General features: G+C 36.3%; 4 protein-coding genes across 6 annotated transcripts; 2 read left to right on the top strand and 2 right to left on the bottom strand.

Annotated features, from left to right (window-relative positions):
- Window positions 1-1,110: 1,110 nt before the first annotated feature.
- On the bottom strand, window positions 1,111-9,497 carry LOC306887629 (receptor-binding cancer antigen expressed on SiSo cells-like). 2 transcript variants are annotated; one of them, XM_079445522.1, is made up of 8 exons: window positions 8,214-8,297; window positions 8,019-8,099; window positions 7,489-7,585; window positions 7,237-7,315; window positions 5,969-6,127; window positions 4,852-4,959; window positions 4,642-4,733; window positions 1,111-2,877 (listed from the first exon to the last, which is right to left on the bottom strand). In XM_079445522.1, the coding sequence occupies exons 3-8, from the start codon at window positions 7,569-7,571 to the stop codon at window positions 2,760-2,762; spliced, it is 639 nt and encodes a 212-aa protein (XP_079301648.1). In that variant the 5' UTR covers window positions 7,572-7,585; window positions 8,019-8,099; window positions 8,214-8,297; the 3' UTR covers window positions 1,111-2,759. The 2 variants fall into 2 exon arrangements, with proteins under 2 accessions (XP_079301648.1, XP_079301649.1); XM_079445523.1 differs by lacking the exon at window positions 8,214-8,297 and adding an exon at window positions 9,129-9,497 and having other exon boundaries at window positions 1,118-2,877.
- LOC306887628 (palmitoyltransferase ZDHHC3-A) lies at window positions 9,226-20,384 on the top strand. 2 transcript variants are annotated; one of them, XM_079445520.1, is made up of 7 exons: window positions 9,226-9,725; window positions 10,820-11,139; window positions 11,432-11,556; window positions 12,627-12,723; window positions 12,990-13,071; window positions 14,422-14,552; window positions 19,274-20,384. In XM_079445520.1, exons 2-7 carry the CDS (start codon window positions 10,840-10,842, stop codon window positions 19,478-19,480), a joined length of 942 nt encoding a protein of 313 aa, XP_079301646.1. In that variant the 5' UTR covers window positions 9,226-9,725; window positions 10,820-10,839; the 3' UTR covers window positions 19,481-20,384. The 2 variants fall into 2 exon arrangements, with proteins under 2 accessions (XP_079301646.1, XP_079301647.1); XM_079445521.1 differs by lacking the exon at window positions 19,274-20,384 and adding an exon at window positions 16,838-18,488 and having other exon boundaries at window positions 9,495-9,725.
- LOC306887630 (transmembrane protein 42-like) lies at window positions 20,171-21,804 on the bottom strand. The gene is made up of 3 exons (XM_079445524.1): window positions 21,456-21,804; window positions 21,241-21,387; window positions 20,171-21,169 (listed from the first exon to the last, which is right to left on the bottom strand). The coding sequence occupies exons 1-3, from the start codon at window positions 21,630-21,632 to the stop codon at window positions 21,026-21,028; spliced, it is 468 nt and encodes a 155-aa protein (XP_079301650.1). The 5' UTR covers window positions 21,633-21,804; the 3' UTR covers window positions 20,171-21,025.
- Window positions 21,805-22,128: 324 nt separating this feature from the next.
- LOC306887948 (uncharacterized protein KIAA1143 homolog) lies at window positions 22,129-24,494 on the top strand. The gene is made up of 3 exons (XM_079446008.1): window positions 22,129-22,404; window positions 22,583-22,727; window positions 23,525-24,494. The coding sequence occupies exons 1-3, from the start codon at window positions 22,297-22,299 to the stop codon at window positions 23,737-23,739; spliced, it is 468 nt and encodes a 155-aa protein (XP_079302134.1). The 5' UTR covers window positions 22,129-22,296; the 3' UTR covers window positions 23,740-24,494.
- Window positions 24,495-24,577: the final 83 nt, after the last annotated feature.

Below are 24,577 nucleotides of genomic sequence, written 5' to 3' on the forward strand. Positions count from 1 at the left end.
AGAATGGTTTCCACTACAAATACCATTACAAACATTACAAACCATCAACTTTTAACCATTAAAACCATTAAAAATGGTTTTCTGTAGTGTGTTTTGGGACATATTCCATTTAGGATTTATTGGTTTTAACAAGCAACCAATAGACGGTGACCAATTACCAGTAGAGACCCACTGGGTCCATTACTACAGTTTCCATTAAAACCAACACAAGTCCCATTATAACCTGGAAAAAAAAAAACATTACAAATTTTGTGATGGTGTCTATTGTTTTTTTGTTTTTTTTTCAGCAGGGCAGGGGAATGAACAGTGTGAAAAGTCAACTTATGATTGGAGGATTATTTTTAACCTCCTGGTAAATTATAACCAGTGTGAAATGTGAAGCACGATAACCCAAGATTTAGATCAGATTAGAATAAATGTGAAAACTATTTCACCTTATTTCAAATTTTTTTTCTATGATGGATTTTAATATTTTAAGATGTATGTTAAGGTAAAACAACAATATAGGCCTACATAAAATTGACCTTAAAAATAGCAAAAAGATATAAAAAAAAATAGTAAGACCAGGCAGTGCGCTAATGTGACCTTCATTATAATAAATAATGTTGTTGCATTTAGGCCTAATAAAAATCACCACCGAGACATAAAACTGCCAGTAACCGACGAAACAACGATGTTTAAACTTTAATATGTTTTAAGAGAAATCCTATCATCAACAGTGGAAGTGCATTAATGCTTCTTTAATGGGCCAGCTGGGTACCCAAACACACACATGCACAAGAACCCAAAAACATTTTATATAATGCAAAATATATGGAGTATATGAATCTCAGTGCTGCTATATTCAGAAGCTGAGACAAAACCAACCATCACACAGCAAGCATGGACCCCTGGGCCACTTGAGGAACACACAGTACATCTGCTACCAGATGGGACTTGACTATTGCATAACATGCAACCCTGCATGCATGAAATGGCAAGACTGAGCAAATGCTTGCTGTTGGACACTACAGTTACTGTAGCTATTTACTCTGTTCCAGACTATGTATTGTAAATGTTTTAATATTTTACCGAAGTGCCCCCCCCCCCCAGTGCATAAAATCTTTCAGCAGTGTTTATATACATTTTATTTAATGAACATGGTCCAAAAATCTTGATGATTACAGAGACAAACTCGTGTGAAAACCATAAAGTCAGGTGTGATGACGATGCCCATAGCTGCAGAAGACAGCATGTAATGTATAATTCAGTCAGAGTTTATTTTCCTCTCTCTGTCTAAGTGGGTCAGGCTGTGGGAGGGTTGGTCGGCCGGGGGCGTTGCTGAGGCAGATGGGGATTATGACATCACATTCTCAGAGCTGGAATATTCCACCGGTCCAGACAATGCATCTGACCTTGAATATCACAAATGATAGCACATGTATTCAGCTTTATGATGCTGATTGAACATCTTAACAGTCTGAGTACAAACAGATCAAATAAACTCTACTATTGTTGATTATGTTCAGAGACCCAAAGACGTCATCTTTACCACGGCACGGTGAGCATGTACAGTAGAAGATTCTGAAAGCCTCTGAATAAAGATAAACCACTGAACAGATAACCAAAATGTTTATTACAGCTAAGGCTGCAGTATGAAAAATTGTAAAAACAACTTAAAAAGGCATGAGCATGCATGAATGGGAAACATAAATCATAGCAAAAGGTGTGATTTTATTCAGTTTTTCATTGTTATCTGTACCTGTGGCTCTCATGGCTTCATGTTCCTTAATAATCATCATAGCATGCAGAAGTTCATTTCAGCACCACCATCATCATCGCCATCCTCATTCTATCAATGAACATAAGCAATTTCTACATTTTCAAGAGATAAGAAATTCTTTAATAGCTAAATAAAAGTCGTTCCCTTTGAAATTGCTTTTAAATAAGTGGTGAATGCTTTTCTCTTAGTCAATGCTCTTCTCAGTAACACAGTCTTATAAAGATAAAAGATAGTATGGTTGCCAATTTGGATATTTATAAAATTCAGCGTTTCCATGACGACCAACCCACATCTCTTAAAGGCGCTCTCTTCGAGCCTCGGTACATATTGAATATTTCTGCTCTCCATTCCCACTGACAATTATTAATTCCTTACCCAGATGACTCAAATTGTTGTCTTTAGAAAAATCAAGATCAAAATATAAGGATTATTCACAATTAAGTCCATGATTATCAGATAAACAGAATGGCAACAGATTAGATAGACGGCTAAATAGAATGTGGAGAGCAAAAACCCAAGGTTGCATAAATTTGATTCTTTTGAAATATTGAGATATCACCCATTTCTGGTGAGGTCCAGTGTTTAAAGCACAGACACAAGACTTTGATGACGAAAAACAGGTGGGAGGCAAAAAAGCAAAACCAAAAAAATGAACGGAATTCCTTATCTAAAATTTTTCTTGACAAAATCATTCAAGTGTTATAAATACTGACAGAAAAAAACATTTCGTTTTTTTCTTTCACCGAGCGCACGGTAAGAAGTCACAATAACTCATAAACAAAAGGGATGATTCTTTGTGCTGTGTTCAGTCCAATACAAAAAGAAAACCTGAAAAAAACAAACAAACAAACAAAAATTCCCCAAGATGGCTAATGGACTAAAAAAATATCCCAAAGAGGTGAGGACAGCAGTGTGGTGGGAAGGACAAAACCAGGTCAAATGTAATATGAGCAGTTGTTTGGCTGTTGCTTTGAGTGTCCGGTGCGCCATATTAATGTTATGAAAGCTTGACAGCAATCTTCTGCTCTTTTTTCATCATTCTCTGTGCCTCTTTCTCCATTTTCTTCCTCTGTTGCTCCATTGAACGCCTCTCTCTCTCAGCCAGCTTCTGCTGCCTGTATCCACGATAGACAAAGAAAGATAAATTTCATTGCATTTATGATAAGTTTAAAGAGATTTGTTTTGAAAATCAATAACCTGCTTTATTGTTTGCGGTCAGTAAATACACTCAAAAATCATTCCCTTTCAAATATGATGTGATATACAGTATGTTAGATCAAAGTAAAAGAGCATTCCCAAAAATGACAATTCTGTCATCATTTACTCACCTTCTTATCATTCCATACCTGGAGTGACAAGAAACCAAACAGTTCCAGTTCCCAGTACTTCCATTGTATTTTTTATCTACACAATGGTAGAACTGAAACGGTTATCAAGATTCTTCATAATATTGTCTTTTATGTAACACAGAAGAAAGAAATGCACAGAGGTTTGGAATGACATAAGGGTGAGTAAATAATGACAGAATTTCTAGTGAACTATCCCTTTAATCAAGATCTGGCACAATGCAGTGGAGGTTGAAAACAACTGTGCTTGTACATTGACACCTAGTGGACAAAATATGAAAACCACCATATTCTACCTCAAAATATTTTGAGTTCAATTATTACCAGACCATCACAGTTGCACAGTTACAAAATATGTAACACATGTTTAAATCCATTCCACAGACTTTGTCCCAATATCAAAAAAAAAAAAAAAAAAAAGAGAGAGAAATCAAATCGGGACTTGGATTTTATGACTGCACAGTGAATTGGCATACATATACATATAAATATACCTGTAATAATTTAAATAACGGTGACTTCAGTGATTCAATATTGCAGTTATCAAGGGAAACAAAAAGAACCAGACCTGCCAACCTTGCAAAAAAAAGTTGAGTACCATCAGTGTGGCGGGGGCACAATGTTAAATATTTTTCATAGGTTAGTACTCAGGGTCTGCACTCAAGTTTATGATATTCCTGTTATACAGTATTTTAGAGTAAACTAAACAGTAAGGATGTAACAATACAGTTAGCCCACGGTTCAATAAATACCTCGGTTTTTTAACCACAGTTTTTGGTTTGGTTCTGATGGTTGGGCACATCAGAGTTATTTTTTGCGATTTTTAAATTCTATTTAAAAAAAAAAAAAAAAAACTTCTGTACACTGTAGAAAAACATGGATTTTCATATGTCTTCTTCAAATTTCCTTTGAGAGAAGTATTATTTTTAAGGATTGGCCATTATCTAGTGCTATAAACACATGGCATGTCTGCTTCATTCATACTGGTTGCCTGAGGGCACCCTCGCGCAAAAAATCTATGTATGCTTCACAGAAGTAATAGAACTGATGACACTCCAGGAAATCCCTAATATGGACAAAAGCATCCTGCTATCACTGTAACTGAATAAAAGAAGATAGAAATGCTTTGCATAATGACATTCAAAGAGAACATTAAGACAATAAACTTGACTGTGACAATGTATCTGTGTTCTTAAAATTTCCTCAGGTATTTTCATAATAATTAAGTATATTTATAATCCACTGCTAATCGACACAGCCTTTAATACAGTATAGAGGAAATAAAACGCACAGAAATTATTAAAATCCCCCCCCCCCCCCCCCCCCCCAAAAAAAGCTGATTGGTTGAACTCTTCATCTTTTTCTGTTGCTTGTTTTGAGTCTTGTGCATGGACCAGGTTTTTGCGTAGTTTAGAGTGACAAATCATACCAGCGTACTAAGAGGTCATGCGTACAGGTTGGCAGGTCTGCAGAACCAGAAAAAATGTTATGTTGTACAGGATCCCCTCATAGTCAGCTGGTAAGGTAGCTTACCTCAGCACTTCCTCTGCCTCCCAGGCTGCATCTGCCTCATCCTCCCAGGCATTAGTGTCCTCCTGCCAGGTGTCCAGGTCCCCCAGCTCCGCCTGCAGCACACAGAAACATTCGTCATATGAATTGGAGGACTCTCAATAAATCTTTTTTTGTTGATTTAAAGTGTGAATTGCAACTGTGTGATTATCACTGTTACAGTGTATCACTCACAGAGGGCTGGATGAAGGACATGTCCTGAGTGGCAGCTAGTCGGCTGGAGAAACCCGAGGAGCTGTCTGGCATAGAGAAATTCAGAGGTTCCCTTTTCTTCAAGACAATCTGGAAAAAGAGCACAAAATGGCAATGATTACTTTCTTTTTATTATCATTACTGTTGAAAACTGTGAGACATTTTCAATTTATTGCAGCCTTGCTAAATAAAAATTTTACTGACTCAACTTTTGAATGATATTGCACATTACACAAAAATGGGAACGAGAAGGTCAGCACTAAAACCGCACTAGTGCTTCAATAATATTTGGCCCTTTTTCATCACAAGGTGAAAACTGTTATTCTCAAAACCAGTGAAGTGACGTACTGCCAAGTATGGTGACCCATACTCGGAATTCGTGCTCTGCCTCATCTTCTTCTTCACAACCTTCGGGTTACAAGTCCGACTCTCTATCCATTAGGCCACGACTTCCCACAAAAGAATGTTCAGAATGCAACTCAACTTGCAATCAAGGAAAGGGGGAAGTAGTGTGTGGCCAAGTATGGTGACCCATACTCGGAATTTGTGCTCTGTATTTAACCCATCCAAGTGTACACACAGTAGTGAACATACACCCGGAGCAGTGGGCAGCCAATGCTGCGGCACCCGGGGCGCAGTTGGGGGTTCGGTGCCTTGCTCAAGGGTCTCACCTCAGTCGTGGTATTGAGGATGGAGAGAGTGTTGGTTATTCACTCCCCCACCTACAATCCCTGCCGGACCTGAGACTCGAACCCACAACCTTCGGGTTACAAGTCCGACTCTCTATCCATTAGGACTGCCCCGTAGACTAAACCAAAAGACTTTCTTGAATTTTTCAAATTAAATTATAAAAGTCTCTTACTTCAATAAGAAATTAATTTCCACTTGGCCTAACTAAAGAAACTAATTGTTTAAAAAAAAATGTGTTTTTCTTGTTTTTAAGAGAGAAAGCAAGAGAAGCAGAGTTACTAAGATGTAAAAACATAAAATATATAACTATAGGACAAAATAAAATAAAAATTAGGACAGAAGATAGAGAGAAATAAATAAATAACAATGAACCAACAGCAGATGTAACCCCTCCTAATAATCAACCTACTTTTTGTGTTTTCCTGATGGTGGGAGCCATATCTTTGAAGTAGTCTGGCTCTTCTTCTTCATCTTCATTCTGTGGAGGTGGAACTATCCCGTTGCCACCTTCAATTTTAATACTTGTTGGGGCTTCCTCATCCCATGAGCTCCACTCCTCAATCTCTGGCTGAATTGAATTATACAACAAACATTCACTCATTTGTGACCCTGGACAACAAAACCAGTCATAAGGGTCCATTTTTTCAAATTGAGATTTATACATCATCTGAAATCTGCATACATAAGCTTTCCATTGATGTATGGTTTGTTAGGATAGGATAATATTTGGCCGAGATACAACTATTTGAAAATCTGGAATCTGAGGGTGCAAAAAAATCTAAATATTGAGAAAAACGCCTTAAAGTTGACCAAATTAAGTTCTTAGCAATGCATATTACTAATCAAACATTACGTTTTGATACATTTACAATAAGAAATTTACAAAATATCTTCATGGAATATGATCTTTACTTAATGCCCTAATGATTTTTGGCATTAAAGAAAAATCAATAATTTTTACCCATACAATGTAATGTTGGCTATTGCTACAAATATACCCCAGTGACTTAAGACTGGTTTTGTGGTCCAGGGTCACATTTAATCAAGCAAAGGCCAACAGTAGTAATAGTCATCTGTCCAGTTTATTTCTAAGTGAAAGTGTGCTTTATTTTCGTTATTCTCACTGAAGCATAAAAATGGGTGGCTTCTTTCTAAGAAGGACCTACATGACAATTTAACCATTCGGACATGCTCGGTTTCAAAAAGCTCTCTCAAACTGAGAGGAATACTTCATTTACATACATTATGAAATTATGAAAAAATGCGGCTTCTGATGCTAATGGCATTTTGTTCATATCTAGTCTTAAACATAATAAGTATAGTATAAAAAAAGCATATAGTTTCTTAATTTGGCATTGAGGTGTACTGTGTGTTAACTGTTTTATATTTTAATATAATTTATTCCTGTGATGGCAAAGCTGAATTCTAAGCAGCCAGTACTCCAGTCTTCAGTCACATGATCCTGTTGCTCACAAACAAAATCTTATTATTTTGGTGGAAACTGTGATACATATTTTTTGATAAATAGTAAGTTCAAAAGAAAATTAATTGTATGAATTTGCCCTAAAAAAAAAAAGTACTTTCTCTATGCAAAGTATTTATCTTATGACCCATTTCTCAAGCAATCATTATTGTAAATATTCATGACACAGTCTCCAGCATGATGCATTTTCTAACCTGTTTTGATGCAGAGGAATAATCAACTGTGGTCGGGAGGGTGATCTGATCCCCACTCAGCTTGCGTGACCTTCCAGTCCTAAATTAACAAAAGACAACAGTAAAAACACAGCAGAGGAAACTCATTGCTCACAGCATCACATCTGTAAGGGACATGCATTCATCTCTAGATGCCTCTATGTCAACAAGTTTCAGACTGACAAACTACAAGATGAATATGCAAGAAATTGAACAAAAGAGATTAATACGCACCTGCAAATCAGTCTTTTCAAGAAAGAGAGAATAGATGCCAAGCAGGTGCATATTTTAAAAAGTCGAAACTGTGTGATGGCCATGTTATGAGTGATATCTAAACAGAGTCAAAGAATACAGGGAAAAAGGGTGTGCATTAATTCATACTTTTAAAACACAAACACATCAAACCTCAAATAATTTAAACAAGCAACGTCGACACTTCAGACATGATTAGGTACTGTAAGAATCCATGCAATGTCCTTGGACACTAATGCTATTTGCATAATTAGCAAACGTTCTGAGGTTTAATATGATCCATACATATTATATAATGCTTTTTTACTTTATCCAATTTGCCATATTGACCTTTACCAACAACAATCAAGGAAGCAAATGCACTGCAATAGCAATTGCTAATGTTAGCTAACGTTACAAGCAAAGCCAGCTAACTAAACATCTATGTTGCCTAATGAGGTTACTTCGGTTTAGTTTACATTCAGAGAGCGTGTATGCGTTATGAAACGGTGAATATCCATGTAGCTACTCACCGGTCAGGTCAATTAAAGAGAGTTGATGTGGATAAAATCATAGCACGGGGCTAGCAGACTGAGGTAAATACAACACTTGACCTTTACAGATGGGACGAAACAGGGAGATTAGTGTGTTTTGACAAAGAAAGCATTCAGGAAAGCAGAACCATCATGAATAGCAGCTGTCAAGGTGGTCATTCTCATCCATATTACTCTGATGCAAGCAGCCATCGTCCCTTCATTGTACCACCTCACACCAACAGGGAACTGTAGTCTGTGGGTTGCCAGGTTGTCCGCATAAAATAATTTCCTGGGTTAAAGCGTGTAAATAATTTTTGGTGTCGGGAAAATATTTAATTACACAATTTGTGTTTATGGACAAGAGAAGAAGAAGAAGAAGAAGAAGAAGAAGAAGAAACACCTGTTGTCCCAGTGATATACAACAAGAATAATTAACCATGGTTATTTTGTAGGAGCTGTTCCTGCAGATAATACAAAATACAAATATACATTTAATTAAAATTACAATTAGTAATAAATTAAATAAAATTATCCGTATGGTTTCGTCAAACAATATATTTTGTTTGGTTTAACTTGAATGTCCATTTGCAACTTGGCAACCCACATTTATTTTAAGGGACGCTTTAAATTTTCTGCCATTCCACACAATAAAAGTCCGTTCTAAATGTACTAAATAAAAACATAAAAATATAAATATAATGAGTCTTGCACACATTGATTTCAGTAACAGACAGTGCAATCAATACTGGGTCATAAAATGAAAGGAGATAAAATTATATGACAGTTTTAATTAACTCCTTTTGACATACATATTTTTATTTAAGAGAAACAAAATGAAATTTATATATGTTTGTAAAGACTATATATATTAAATGTTTGTAATATTAATAATAATACTATCTATAGATAGTATTAATATCTATCTATCTATCTATCTATCTATCTATCTATCTATCTATCTATCTATCTATCTATCTATCATCTATCTATCTATTCTTAAATCTGAAATTTATTTATTTATTTTATTTCATTTTTTTTTTAAACAATCGCTATTAAAGTTTTCTCAGTGTCCACAAGTGCCAGGTATACAATCATATCACGAGGTACCTGTTACTTTTCTCTGCGCTGGAAGGACGAACCAATCACAGTCGTTTGTGATTACTGGAAGGACTATATTTTAAAAGTAATTTTACAAGACGCTTTCGTGCTGACATTCATTTTTGTACCAGATTCGAATTCTTATGAAGTAGCAGTTTTAAACGATTATACTTTCAATACTAAAAAAATATATCTAATAGTATAAAAACACCCTGAGATTTGAATGCGGCTCAATGAGATATTGGGCTGTCTGAGCCTCCAAGCTCCCCCAAATAAAAGACCTTAAGCTTCAGTCTCCCAGACAACGCCTAGCAATCCAACGATTCGTTTTCTAGAAGTGGTTTCCATTTCGGATCGTGATCCGGTTGCGCCTCTAGTGAAAGGGAGGTGTGGCTTTCTATCAGTTTCTCCAGTGAAGGGAGGAGCTGGCTCCGCACGAAAATGCAGCATTTCACCAGCCCCCGTGCAATAATCGGGTAAACCACAATTTTTGTTAAAACACTAATCTCAGACATGTTCCCCTGCTGGCGTGATCCATGCATTATTGGATCTTCTCGGCCTTGAGTGGGCGAGCAAACGCGAGGAGCACCAGTGTCGCCAAAAAATGTGAGTATCGCCATGGTCAGGTAGCGCAGGTTTCCATACACAGCTGGCTTATTGAATTCAGTCAAAATCGCGTTATTATGAACTGTTATGCAATACACTTACTATTTCATGAGATGTAATAATATGATAAACGGTGCGCTTGGATGTTGTATGTGTTATTAATGATATCTCGGCACAGAGAAATTCACGCCATTGTGATATTATTTCCTGTTTTTGCTGCTTTGACTTTACAAACCAGATTTTGGGCTGTTTGGTGAAGTAAATAATTTTTTACACATTTTGAAACGCATAATGTTACTGCTAAATAATGTATGGCACTCTTGAACAATGCATGACTGTCTCATTATGGACCCAAGTAAACAGGAATGCCATCAGTAGGCATACAAGTTGGATGTAGTATTGATTTGTGGGCCATAAAGCGAGGGAAAAAAAGAAAAAAAAAAACTGTGAAAACTACAGTGTGTCCTCTAGTGACATTGTTGGTTCTGCTCAAGTGACTTATCTGTCAGACCGCAGCTTCCATACGGCTGCATCCACTAAATATGACCTTCTCTGTCTACTAAACCAGTGCTTCTCAACATTTTTACTCCAAGCTCCCCACAGTTTACACTTTTACACTTAATTATTTATATGACTTTTCTGTATTTTTTTTCCTTTCAGGGTTTTATATATATATATATATATATATATATATATATATATATTATTATTATTATTTTATAGTCACAATTCAAGATCATTTGTAATCACAAATACATTTATATCTTGACATAACTAAAGATGGCCATGACCTTTTATAATTTTCTTAATTTCCATGACTTTTCCAGATCTAGAAGTCACATTTTTAATTCCCATGTATATCCAGGTTTATAAAGAGCATAAGAATTCTGTTTCTTAAATAAAAATGACAGTCAGTCTCTTTGGAATTTTTAAAGCTCCTTGGTTGAGAAACACTGTCTAAATACTATACTAAATCTATACTTTGTTCTGCTTACCATGGTTTTCTGTGAACTCAAAATAGACTGTGCACTAACTTTTGTGATGTAATGAGGTAGTTTATCCATCTTTGTCTCTTTTTCCATCATCCCTGACAGGATGGCATCTCTGTGGTAGGATGAGAAGTCCAGTGCCGCGTTTCAGGGACGTCGAGAGGCAGGCCAGTGGCCTGCAGCCCGTACAGTGTCTTCCTCCCTATCATGAGCGACAGAACAACATGTGGTTCATCAAAGATGCCTGCGGCATCGTTTGTGCGATCATTACTTGGCTTCTCGTTTTCTTTGCTGAGTTCGTCGTGCTGTTCGTCATGCTGCTTCCATCGAAGAACCTCACCTACAGCGTGGTGAATGGCACCCTCTTCAACAGCCTGGCCTTCCTCGCCTTGGCATCTCATTTCAGAGCCATGTGCACTGACCCGGTGGGTTTTTACCTGTAATAATCAATGCTTTTGAGGTGTCTACTGGGTAGGGGAGATGATTGCCCCCATTATGTGGGATTATATCTCACATAAAAATTATAATATTATATAATTATTAATATTGCATATATGTGTTTTACACACACACATTGGGAAATAAGTGTCATCACTGTAGCTTGCTTGCATTTTAAGAAAAGTGGTGTTATTTTTTCCCTAAACCTTCAGCAAGGTGTCATAAATGCTTCCCATACTGCTATTAAAATGTTGCTGAAGTTGCCTGATGCTTTCTTAGGGAGCCGTGCCAAAGGGCAACGCCACAAAGGAGTACATCGAGAGCTTGCAGCTGAAGCCAGGCCAGGTGGTTTACAAATGTCCCAAGTGCTGCAGTATTAAGCCGGATAGAGCTCACCACTGCAGGTGAGACAGGAGCATATGGAGACGTAGATGCGTAACGGTAGCAGCGCTATTCATCATGGTTATATTACTGTCAATGTTTTTTTTTTCTGCATTGAGATAATTTCAGATTCTATTCTGTTCTATTACCATTTGTACATTCCTTATAACATAGTCATGTTCTGAGTTAGTGTGCATGTATATACAGGAGTTGCAATATTTCATTATTATGGTGTTGTACCACCATATTTGCCTTTAATACAGTTTTCAACCTTCTTATACAACTTCAGAATAGTCTCCATTGGATTGTCATTATCTGCCATTTGTTTCAGAGATGTGGAAGGAGGGAATTTGCATCTCCAAAACTGCCCACGGTGGTTTGTTAATATTCAAGTTGGGTGATTGAGCTGGCCAGGACGTTCCAGCTGTCCAAGTTTTGTTATAAATGACATAATTTTCTTTCTGATTTTAGCATTTGTGTCTGTGATTAAAGTTTTAGCAGTTGCAGCTCTTTCTTGGATGCTGGTTTTGTGAAGTTCTCTGTAGTCTATTGAGGTTTGCTGTCACTTTGCGGCAGTTGTTCTATGTCGTTTGGACAGGATCCTCCTTAGTGTTTGACAGTCTCTATTATTCACTTTTGGGTTCCGCCTATTATTTTTCTTCGTTATGAAGTCTTCCCATGCTTTATGTGTGCAGTCATGATCATAAAGACTGGAAAACTAAACAACACTATAAAACGGCAAACAATTGAGCTGATAAATTTACAGAAGCTCCCGCTAAACAGGTTTTTATGATTTGTCTACCATTTCACCCACGGCTTGAACTGAACACAATTCATACAACACTGATATGCATATGACAACAAAAAGGATCATTAAAGATAATAGCAATGTTTTCATTGTAACACAAATGATATTAACCACTGTAATAATAAGTGTTCACGTTATTTTCTTCAACCCCTGTACATGAAGCTCAATATTTTTGAAAGCCATATCTTCAAACTATTAAGTTACAGTCTTTCAGTTGTTTGGAAGTGTTAAGGTGACTCTTTCATCTCTTGCTTTTCTCCACCCCTCTTTTCAAACTCACTTTAGTGTTTGTAAGCGCTGTATACGGAAGATGGATCATCATTGCCCTTGGGTAAACAATTGTGTCGGGGAAAATAACCAGAAGTACTTTGTGCTTTTCACAGTAAGTATTAAAACGGCCTATCATGCACACTTCTAAAAATACCACAGACACAATTGTGTTAGCCACATGTTGTAAGCATTGCAAATTAATGCAACTAGTTCTGGACTTTCTGATAATAGTTCAATTAACTTCCTTCTCAATTTGGAAGCATCATTAATATTAAATTGATTGTAATGTTTTCACTAGGGATTTATTTGTATGTTTTATTTCATTCTGGGTATTTGAAACCAACACTAACAAACATCTAATGTTGGTGTGTTTTTCAGATGTACATTTCCCTGATCTCTCTGCATGCCTTGGTCATGGTGGTCTTTCATTTTCTCTACTGCTTTGAAGATGACTGGACAAGTAAGTAATAAAAGCAAGTTATTGTTGGAAAGACTGATAACTTGACCCCTGTGACCTCTAGATGTCAGGGTCAGATGGCAGGCATGCAATTTAGAAAGTTATCTACTGGAAAAAGCATTCCAACCTTTGCAAAAACAGATAAGTACTTCTTAAAGAGACCCAAAAGTGTAAATTCGTTTCAAACGTGTATTTCTTTCCAGTACATTGAATACACTGGTTATTTTTTCCATTTGATTACAATGTAACTATTTTAATCTCTAAAAAGCATGCAAAAGCACCATAAAAGTATCATAAGTATCATTGTATTTCGTTGCCTTGTACCCACATGTGCAATGACAATAAAGTTGAATCTAATCTAATCTAAACTTAGACCATGGTCTGTGTGCATGTGGAAGTTAATGTGTGTGGGAACAGAAAATATTTGTTTTTTTTTATGATGGACAAACAGTATTATGTAAATGTAATATGTCATTTTTATTAGTACAAAAAGTGGACCGGTAATGAAGAAGGAGACGCAGATTCAAACTCGAGCTGTTGGAGGACATTCTTATCTCCCTACCACAGCTCCAGTGATAATTTTATATACAATTTTATTCAGCTTTGCATAAGTTTTTCAACCTGTGTTTGCTGCTAGCAAATATACTCAAAGTACAGGTTATTTACAAGAGAAAAGCCTGTTTATAGTTTTAGTCAGAAACAAAAATCTAAATAGATTGACACCCAAAAATTAAAATACTTTTACTTCCCCTCAAGTTGTCCCAAACCGGTATGAGTTTTTCTTCTGTTGAATATAACAGAAAATATTTGAATAATGCTTGTAACCAAACAGCTGACGGTAGCCATTGACTTCCATAGTATTTTGTTCCATACAATAGAAGTCAATGGCTACCGTCAACTGCTTGATTGTATTTTTGATCAAATAAATGCAATCTTGCTGATTATGAGACTTCTTTCAGAAATATGAAACCAATCTTATTGACCCATTTGAACAGTAGCATATAAATGGCAATCCAAACGAAACCCCCCAAAAAACAACAGTGTTACCAATGGTGTTTTCAAACAGGTCACTGGTATATTGCTAACCAAGCTTGGTGAAATGATCAAATCTCTTAACCCATGTGCTGATGTGTTTCGATGCTTGTCAAGCCTGCTGTGTCCCAGTTTGCACATACACATACAGATGTGTTGCCAGATATTCATACGCACAAACCCTCTTTTTTTATTTTTCTCCTTGTTACAAACAGTTATACATAGACAAAATGAACCTTGGATTTTATAGTGGTGTTAGTATAATGTATAGCTGTATGTGTGTTAAGGCTGTATGTGTTCCCTCTCCTCTCCTGACCCCAGAGTGCAGTACCTTCTCCCCTCCAGCCACTGTCATCCTCCTCATCCTCCTGTGCTTTGAGGGCCTCCTCTTCCTCATCTTCACCTCTGTGATGTTTGGCACCCAAGTCCATTCCATCTGCACAGATGAGACGGTAAGATATCGCTTCCTTTCAGCAGTGGGTGAACGTGGTAGAGGTAGTGCTTGTGGTCTGATATTGTTATTTTTAGGTTAATGCGTGTGGACGGTTTTACCAAAAAATGCTATCGTGCTTGATGTGAAATGTAACACATATGCAACAAGTATAACTAGGTCACTGTGTATTAAATAATAGTTGCATACATCCATTCTGTTTTTTGCCACATACCATACCTTGTTATTATTAAAATATGCTATAAATTGGTGACACTTGACACATGAGTCCAAACTATCCAGTGCTTTGGTCAACGTACTTGCATAACACATGGTCTTGTGAACTTTTAACAGCTGACCTGATAACACAATCCACACATATTCCTGTTCTATAGATGCAGCCAGAAATTTGTTCAGAGGAAGATGCCTGGCTATTTATCAGAGAATCCTAAAAATCAATCCTCAAAAATATTAATGGAACACTCCACTTTTTTTGGAAATAGGCTCATTTTATAACTCCCCAAGAGTTAAACATTTGAGTTTTACCGTTTTTGAATCCATTCAGCCGATCTCCGGGTCTGGATGTAGCACTTTTAGCTTAGCTTAGCATAGATCATTGAATCGGATTAGACCATTAGCATTTGGTCATCAAAATGGCAAAAGAGTTTCGATAATTTTCCTATTTAAAACTTGACACTTCTGTAGTTACATTGTGTACTAAGACCGACGGAAAATTAAAAGTTGCGATTTTCTTAGTACACGATGTGACTGTAGAAGAGTCAATCATTAAATAGGGAAATTATCGAAACTCTTTGGTCATTTTTGAGCGAGATGCTAATGGTCTACTGCTGCAGACCCCGTTTTAGTTTGAAAACTCTGGGGTTGCGTTTCAGTGTAAACGGACCAAAACGGAGACGTTTGAAAACGATGGCTGCCCACATTCGCACTGCGTATTCTTTGAGACCATGTAAACAATAACATCATAAGTAAAGTAAAGTCGTGACGTATTGTCAAGTATGGTGACCCATACTCGAAATTGGTGCTCTGCCTTTAACCCATCCAAGTGCACACACACAGCAGTGAGTAGTGAACAAATCCACACACACACACACACACCGTGAACACACACCCGGAGCAGTGGGCAGCCATGCTGCGGCGCCCGGGGAGCAATTGGGGGTTCGGTGCCTTGCTCAAGGGCACCTCAGTCGTGGTATTGAGGGTGGAGAGAGCGCTGGACGTTCCCTCCCCCCACCTACAATTCCTGCCGGCCGGGGGCTCGAACCCGCAACCTTTCGATTACGAGTCCGACTCTCTAACCATTAGGCCACGACTTCCCCATCATGCTCGTTATTGTACCCATAGATGTGTATGGGTAGATTCCCCCATTCGACTGCTCCAAGCACGCAGATGCGTCCGCCATCTAAATAATAGGAAATCTACCTATACATAGCTATGGTTGTACCTACATGAATGGTCACGTGACATGCGTTTTCGGTTGTGTAGTGTAGATGGAGATTGTTTCTGAAACGCCAGTGTAAACGGGGATCGTTTTCATTCTAAAACGCGGTTTTAAAATGAAAGCGCACTAGTGTAAACGGGGCCCAAGAGTCTTCTTTCAAAAACATTATAAAATCTTTCTGACCCCAGACTTTTGAAGGTAGTGTATATTGTGTTCTGTATGCAAAATTCCCACAGTTCAAGGTGTTACATTTGAAAAATACTTTTTTTTTAAATTTTGTATTTAATGTATATTTTTTTAGAAAACCTTTGGTAAAATTGTGATGAAAATAAGATGAATACTGGATGCAACACATCATTACAAAATAAAATGCTCCCAGTTTTACGTATTCTTCCAGTATGATGAATAAACCTGAACCAATACCACCTCTCTTTCTTGAATCCTTATTTGATTGGAATATGGAGAGTCGAGACATTTTTACATACAACTGGATTAAAAATGCTAAAAAACAGTTATCTGTTAAATAACATTTACAGTACCATTTTAGCACATTACTGTTTGAGATGCATACCGTTATATAATACATTATACGCCACAATCTTTTAATAAAAATAAGTGGGCAGTATGCAGTGTATACTGCACTGAATAGACTAAGCAGTATGCTAGTATTGTATTATGAGCATAACCATAGTGATGTGACCGTTCACTGTGAAAATCACTAGATAAACTGATTTAAAATAAACATTTGGATGAAGTTCTTTGTTTTATGGAATGGGTCAGTTGTTCTTTTCCTCTATTGGTTTGTAATATTCACACACTCTGAAGTCTCGGTTATCTCTTGTTTTTAGGGCATAGAGCAGTTGAAAAAGGAAGAGAGAAGATGGGCTAAAAAAACAAAATGGATGAACATGAAGGCGGTATTCGGACACCCCTTCTCGATAGCATGGTTTAGCCCGTTTTCCACACCTGACCACGGGAAAGCTGACCCCTACCAGTATGTGGTCTGAGCTCAGGAAGCTTTAAGCTAGAGACTCGAGTGCACTTGGACTGCCCTTATAAACACCATCTTTTAATTTATTTGTAATCAACGAAGCATTCAGCAGTGAGACTAAATCACCTTCGTCATCATTTTTTTTCAGGGAACAAATCATTGCATATCCAATTATCCTTGCCTCTGTTTATTTTAATTTAGAAGAGAAAGTGGATGCTTTATCGTGTCATAATCTCAAGCATCTCTGCCTAGCTACACTGAAATGAAGATGAGTGTTGCGCAGATAATAGAAGCCAATTTATGCTAATATAATCACTATTGTAATCTTGCCAGACTGTCCACAATGAGAACCTACTTTCTGAAGGTATTTTTAAACAATATGTTATTTTTTTTTATACCTAGCTACACTATATACTCCTGCCCTTTCCTGGTTAACAATGTAAGAGCACTGACAACCATTCAATAAAATGTTTTATTATGCTGACAGATAAAAGAAACGTTTAAAGGCAGTTTTTACCAAGGACGATAACTGTAATGATAACTATAAATCATTCTGTGAGGATAGTGAAGTCCACACTACATCTAGTTTATAACAATAATGACACCGAGGAACAATATCATTGGAATCACTCTTTTTTTCCAGCTCATGAATTATTAAAAACAGTAACAGCCAATAAGAATCAGAATGCTTGAGCATTTAAAACCACTTATAAAAACAGAGCTGCTGTTAAGGACATATAGTTATAGTTATCCTTATATTTATCATTCTTGGTGTGAACAGGCCTTATTGACACTGGCTGTATACAAAATATAAAAAGTGTATAAATAATATACAGGGGTATAAATATGGTCTGACAAAGCTTGGATTCAAGTGATTCTATACTAAATGATGCAGAAATATAAACAGAAATGTAACTAAAAAGACAGTATTGACAAATATTGATAAAGCGATACACTATTTTTTACATTCACAATTATTGTAAAACAGAATTGATCTATTATTAAATTCCATAATCAGTGCATTGTCAGCTCATTTCTACACCCTTGATTCTTAACATTTGAAAATAATTCCAATTAAATGATAATTACTTTATAAATGTAACAAATGTGTTTTGAGATATCATGAGTACATTTGCTGTTACACATAATAAGATTTTGAGTGATAACAGTACTGATGTTACTCGGCTGCCCTATCAGATTTACTTCCTATACTCAATATACACTGTACTTTTTTTTTTAGAGCTGATTTACTTGGTATGTTTCCATAAACTTGGTTTGCAGAAATGTTTAAGAAAGGAACAGGCGTAAAAAAAAAATTGTATGTTTTTGAAAACATTTACCATTGTTGCCATTGTTTTGGTTAATTGCATTATACATTTTATTAATATACTTTTTTGTTCTGATGAACGGATGATATGTGCTTGAAATTTTAAGTGTGTATGAAAAAGACAATCATTCTGTTCTTTTTTTGACAAATGGTAAATAATTAAAAACCTGAACACTCGGTCATTAGTGCTTTATGTGAAAATGTGTCAAAGTGTCTGACAGTGGATTTTCTAAATGCACAGCCATAAGTGAATCCAGTCTAATGACATGAAAATCAGCTGCTAAAATGCCATTCGCATTGCTAAATCACTGTTGCAATCTCTCAAGAGATCCAAATGTTTTCAAATTTGCTTGGTCTCTGTCTTCCTGTCCACTTCCTGTCTGTCTTTGACACTAACCTAGTTTTCTCCTTTTTTATTCTTTTGAGTAGTTCCCTTGCTCAGAAATATCAAATCTTTGTATTTTTGGGAATTAAAATAAATGAAAAAGCAACTAATTATATTTAGTATTAAATTAGGCTGATGTCCCTGTTTGATTGGTGGGAGATGGAGGTAAGCTTTGATTGCTACCGGTATAAAGACACATTTGTTCATAAGACACAATGCATGCTACTTAAGATGGTCTGTTTTTCTTTTCCTTTAGATACCTCATTTGGAATGTGAAGGCATGCTGCATGCTCCATGTGTTTTTAATTTGTGCCATAAAGTGAAAGTCGAGCCATTTCTTCAAGTCGGCTTATTTCATATTAAAGATTAAACACCAGAAGCACGCAGGTGCATGAGTATAATGAAACGCTCCCCATGCTTTTTTTCTTTTTTTTAGCATGTTAACCATTTGCTTTCCTTTTCGGTTCAATCAGTGGAATTTTAAGTTATTTTTTTGCCAATATGGATGTTTTCCATCTATTTATGGAGTGTATTATTTCATATCTCTCTAAAGAATCACAGCGGTGTTTTTCTTTTTTCAGGGCATTGAAAAGATGAAGCGTGAAGACCCTACATGGGAGAAGACTCCTTCCTGGGAAGCTATGAAGTCAGCGTTCGGAGGGCCTCTTTCTATGGCCTGGTTGAGTCCTTTCACAGATCTCTCATGCCAAAAAGATACTTTGGATCCTGTTCCCATGTTCCCACAGGGTGAAATCATTGAGGAGGATGTGATTGAGATTCCTTTGTAGCCTCATTAGATCAAAAACCCTGACACTCAAATGGCACATTTCCTGCCTTGGACTTGCAAAGAGACCACTGTGGACATTTGAATTTGGACTTGTTTTTTTAACCTATGGAAAAAAATATTTACGTACTGTACCAAAGTGCCTTAAAGCAGTATTTAAAACCAAAACTACAGCTAGCTCTTCTAAAGAGAAACTTACACTGTGCATAGAGAGATTGAGCTCCTGACAATGTCACATAGCATGTACTTTATTATGCCTGCTATTCCTGGAGCAGTGATGTCTTTTAGTTTGGTATATCTATATGTTTTATAAGACCTAGTATATTAATAATTCTGTATTAAGTAACTGAAGTGAATTCTTCCATATAGGACACTATAAAGATGCATCATCACAGTTAAATAGTTGTGTCTATGTATGAAATAATTTAATATATCACAAGATTTTTATTTTAAATCGCCTGGCATTGAAACACTATAAAATGGCTGCAGTGAATATACAAGTTCAGGTGCAGAATCAGACAATATAAACATATGGTGCTCATTTGTAGACCTTTCGAGCCTTTTCCATAATTTGCAAGACTTACAAAATGTATGACTTGCTGTATCATTCCAGGATTTCACTGATATTTTAAAATTGTGTTGTTCTATGGCATTGTTCTTTCTTTTTATTGTATTTATGGCCTTTTTTAAAAATATTCTATAACTGTGCATCTTTCCATTACTGGATGCATTATTGTTATTTGTTATGTTCTGGATTTCTTCCATTACCCGATGTTCCTCATGGCTGCACACTTTCGATTTAAGGTTCTTCAAATAAATGTGCTGTTTTTACAAGTCCATTGTTGTTTGAATAAAAGTGTGGTTGCAAGTGGGATATTATACACCCACGGAATTCCAGGTCAACTTTCAGATGTGATTTCTGAGTAGAATACATGATAATGTCCTGCTGTGCTCAATAGATGCTGCTTTTGTGGTTGGGGTTTCCTTTAAAATAGAGTCCAGGTCAGTGGTTTGACACACAGTAGTCATTTAATAACCAAAAACATTTATGCAGTGTGTGCATCCTTTTGACTACCCTGTTCTGACTGGAGTGCTAGTTCAAGTTTTACTTTGGAAGAATTGAAATTGAAAAAGGATGTTTCAGAGAAAGATGAGAGGTGAAACAAAATTTCATTTGAGATCCACAGCTGCATTTGGTCAAATATCCAAATATACGTCACAAACATATTTCAAGTCATAGTAATAAACAAGAGTATAAACTGATTTATTATAAACAAGAAATGGCGCAAGTCCATTGCATGACTATAGGCTTGAAGTCATACACATTTCAAGGCTTTGCATCGTGTAATTTTTTCACATTATTTTCACTGATGCAGCAAAATAAGTTAACTACATAAGCAATCCTGACGGAAAAAATATATACATTTAGCATAGATAATTCTATCATACAATGTGCATAAATAATTCTTGTTAGCTCTTAGTGCTTTTTCACTTGACTGATTTCACTTCAGGCATTGGATAAGGACTTGTTGCTCCCTGTTTTCTTCTGTCAATCATTTTTCTTATCCACATTTTCCTGTGGAGCCTGAGAAGTTGATCCATGCAAGACGTAAAGCCCTGTCAGGGTCAAAATCATGCCAACCCACCACAGCTTGGCATGAGTTTCACCAAAGATCACGTGTCCAAGAAAAGCCTGGAAAAAAGACAACATTAAATCATTAAATAACCGCTTTCTCAAATTAATTTGAGGGGAAAAAAACTCACAGAGGATATAAAATTTGAGGCAGTGGTTGTCACAGTGGCTCGGGCAGAGGAAGACGAGTGCCTGAGTGCTTTGGCGAAGAAGGTCCACATCACAGCATTGCAGGTGAACAGAAGACCACCACAAAGCAGTCGCAGGGGTATATGTAACTGCAATCAATGACATCATGTTCATTACACTGAAATATGTATATTCATATATACACCACATTTCTTACCCAGTCACAAGCTGTGGGATCAACTCCATCAGTGTTCTCCTGTCCATCTGTCCAGATCTTCAGCCCTGATTCGCACACATCTTTCAGATAATCAGCACCCAGGGACAACTTCGCAGAAGATGATGCTAAAGCTGCCAGAAACCCGGCCATTAAGGCATAAAACACGCCAGGCAACATAATTCTAGCTCGGTCCGACTAAGTCACTCAGACTCGACTGTGATAACAGTATTATTTTATCGCCATAGTTGACATTTTAAGATATAAAATGACAAAGAAACTTGACTTCCTACTAATGTGCATCACAGAAATAAATCACACTTGCAACGTTACAGAGAGACGGTCAGCATGTAACACGGTGGGCGGGACTTGAGCGTGCATTGTTGCTTTAAATAAGAATGTCGTATTTTAAATATTATTTGGGTGAAAATTATCATCAGTGCTGAAGAATTTGTAGGCTTTACGTTTGTGATTTTGGCTTAATTTATTATTATTATTATTATTATTATTATTTTTAGCTTATAAAACTTATAATAACCATTAAAATGCCTACATTTAAAATCCATCGTTCCAAGTGTACAGATGTCTCCAATAATGTAAAAAGAAAAACAGTTTATGATATGAACGTGGCTTTCTGAGCCACCAAGCGCCTCTTGAGGAAATAAATTGTAATGGCATTAGCAAATTGAATTGTTAGCAAGTTTGTTTAGCTCCCAATGTATGAAACAGAGAAAGCGCTGATTGGTCGTTTACAGACGCGTATTGATGAGGTGGCATGAACGTCAACATTACGCGCCTGGTTTTTGAGTGTTTAAGTGTTTGTAAGCGCATTTACTGAAACACAATGAGCAAAAAGAGTAACGTATCATGGGTGAAGCCAGCCGAACCATCTTTTTTGAAGAAATTCAAGAATGATGTTGGTTTTAAAGAAGGGCCGACAGTGGAGACTAAAGTAAGTGTTTTAATTACATTGGTCGTGCCTCAGCGTAAAACACTGCTACCTGGCTCAACGCATGCCTGCACTATGTTGTCTATGTAGGCAGCTCACTAGGCTTTCATACACAGTCTTTAATGCATTTATTTGTAATGTAGGAAATCGAATACTAAATGAAATGCTGTTGTTTTTGCAGAAGCAGCAGATGCCGCAGTTGGATGAAGACAGTGGTGACAGTGATCGGGAGGACGAGATGCCGCAGGTCGTGGTCTTGAAAAAGGGAGATCTAAATGCTGAAGAGGTTATGGAAATCAAGAAAGATACAAAGGATTCAAACAAAGGTAATGCACAGAGACCACAAATAGCGATCAAACCAAATCTGTCATGCAGTTCTGATACTCAAAAATACTCCGTGCAATAATTATCTCAATGAAATTACAGAAAAGAATCATTAAAGGTACACTTTTAACATTCCATAAATAAAAATGCAATATTTATTATTTAGACATTTCATAACTCATTACTAGTTCTTTCATAAATGTAATACTATAAATATTGGTACAGTATTCATATTAAAAGATGTTACAAATAATATGAATAAAAAAAGCTTAATTTTTATGAAACTAAAATAGTTTGGTATTAATCTTAATATGTATTTAGGTAATCAATTCCTGCACATTTGGTGACTGTTTCTCAGAATGTGGTTGGTGACGGACTACTTTCGTAGCAAAAAGTTGACAATTATGCATTCTTTCTGGTCTTGCTGTGAAATTGCACTCATTTTGAATATTTAAACTGCTTAGTGGCTGATCTTGAAAATTATGAAATAAGAGTCTGTTTCCGTAGTCCATAGTATTCTAACTGTAGTATTGACTACATTGACGGATTGAACCAGTGTCCCTATTTTAATGTTATAAATGTATAATATCTGACTTCTGATTATATCTGGCTTTTTAATTTAATATTATTTCTAAATCTGTTAGTGACAGATTTAGGTTTGACACATATAAATGTTTCTTGTACCAAAGGATGGCAGGTAGATTTGTAGTAAAAAAAAATCACTCCAGTCTTCTCTAATGTTCTGGTGTTCAGCAAGTATAAAGCCATTCATTAAAGTAAATGCTTTCATTTTCTCCAGATGAACAGCCTCCACGCGATGGGAAGATCGTCTTTAAGAAGCCTGTCAAACGCTCCTCTGATAAATTCAAAGGCATTACTGCCAGCTCTAGCAAGAAGAAAAAAAGTGAGGATGATGAGAAGAACGAGTCAAAAGCTGGTGTGAAGGTGAAGAACAACAGCCTGCTGTCTTTTGGTGGTGATGATGATGATAATGATGATGATGAGGAAGACTAGTTTGACTAGCATCTCTTTGAGTTAGATTGTCTTGGACTGCTTCTTGCAAAGACCAATCTGCTCTTTTAAAAATTATATTTCTTTGTGTGTGTGTAAAATAGATGTTTGTGAGATTCGTCAAATCCATGCAGTTTATTTGTTATATAATTTTGTAAAACATATGAGTCATTATGAGCCTTCTTGAGCATCTTCAACAGCAGAACAGCTTTTGCATAATCATAATTGTCATTAATGACACTTTTTGAAAGACTGATGATGATTTAGGTCAATTAGAAATGCAAATGTGATATAGCGTGGAACATAGAAGTTTTCAAAGATGCTCTGAAGTGTTTCATAGAAAATAATATGAAATCCAACAGGATGTACACATATGGCTTCTATAAAGGAGCTGTTCAGTTTCCTTTTAATGTTATTTTAGGTTTTTGTTTTGCATACTGTTGACCCTCAAAATCCCTGATTCTGGGACATTTGGGGTTGTATTTTATTATTAAATACATTTTGAAGAAAGAAAAAGCATGCATTCTGGAATAAAATGTTTTTACCACCATTTATCTTGTGCTGTAACTGAAATTTTGAAGTGTTGTGAATAAAAATTGTGTGTCTGGTCAGGAAGGAATGTCATAAAAAAAATGGAAATAGGGTACTTAACATTATCAGGTTGAGTAAAATTGCACTTTTGGAAAGGACTAAATACAACCAACTGTAGTTGGCACATAAGAGATACACTGATATTAATATATGAATAACTTCCTTTGTATGTTGTGGTTCTTGACGTTTTTTTTTTTTTTTTTACTCAAAAGCCAACCTAATTTCTAAAACACTATTCATAGGACCCCTA

Source organism: Barbus barbus (assembly GCF_936440315.1).
Source record: "Barbus barbus genome assembly, chromosome: 21".
NCBI classification, from domain to species: Eukaryota; Metazoa; Chordata; class Actinopteri; order Cypriniformes; family Cyprinidae; genus Barbus; species Barbus barbus.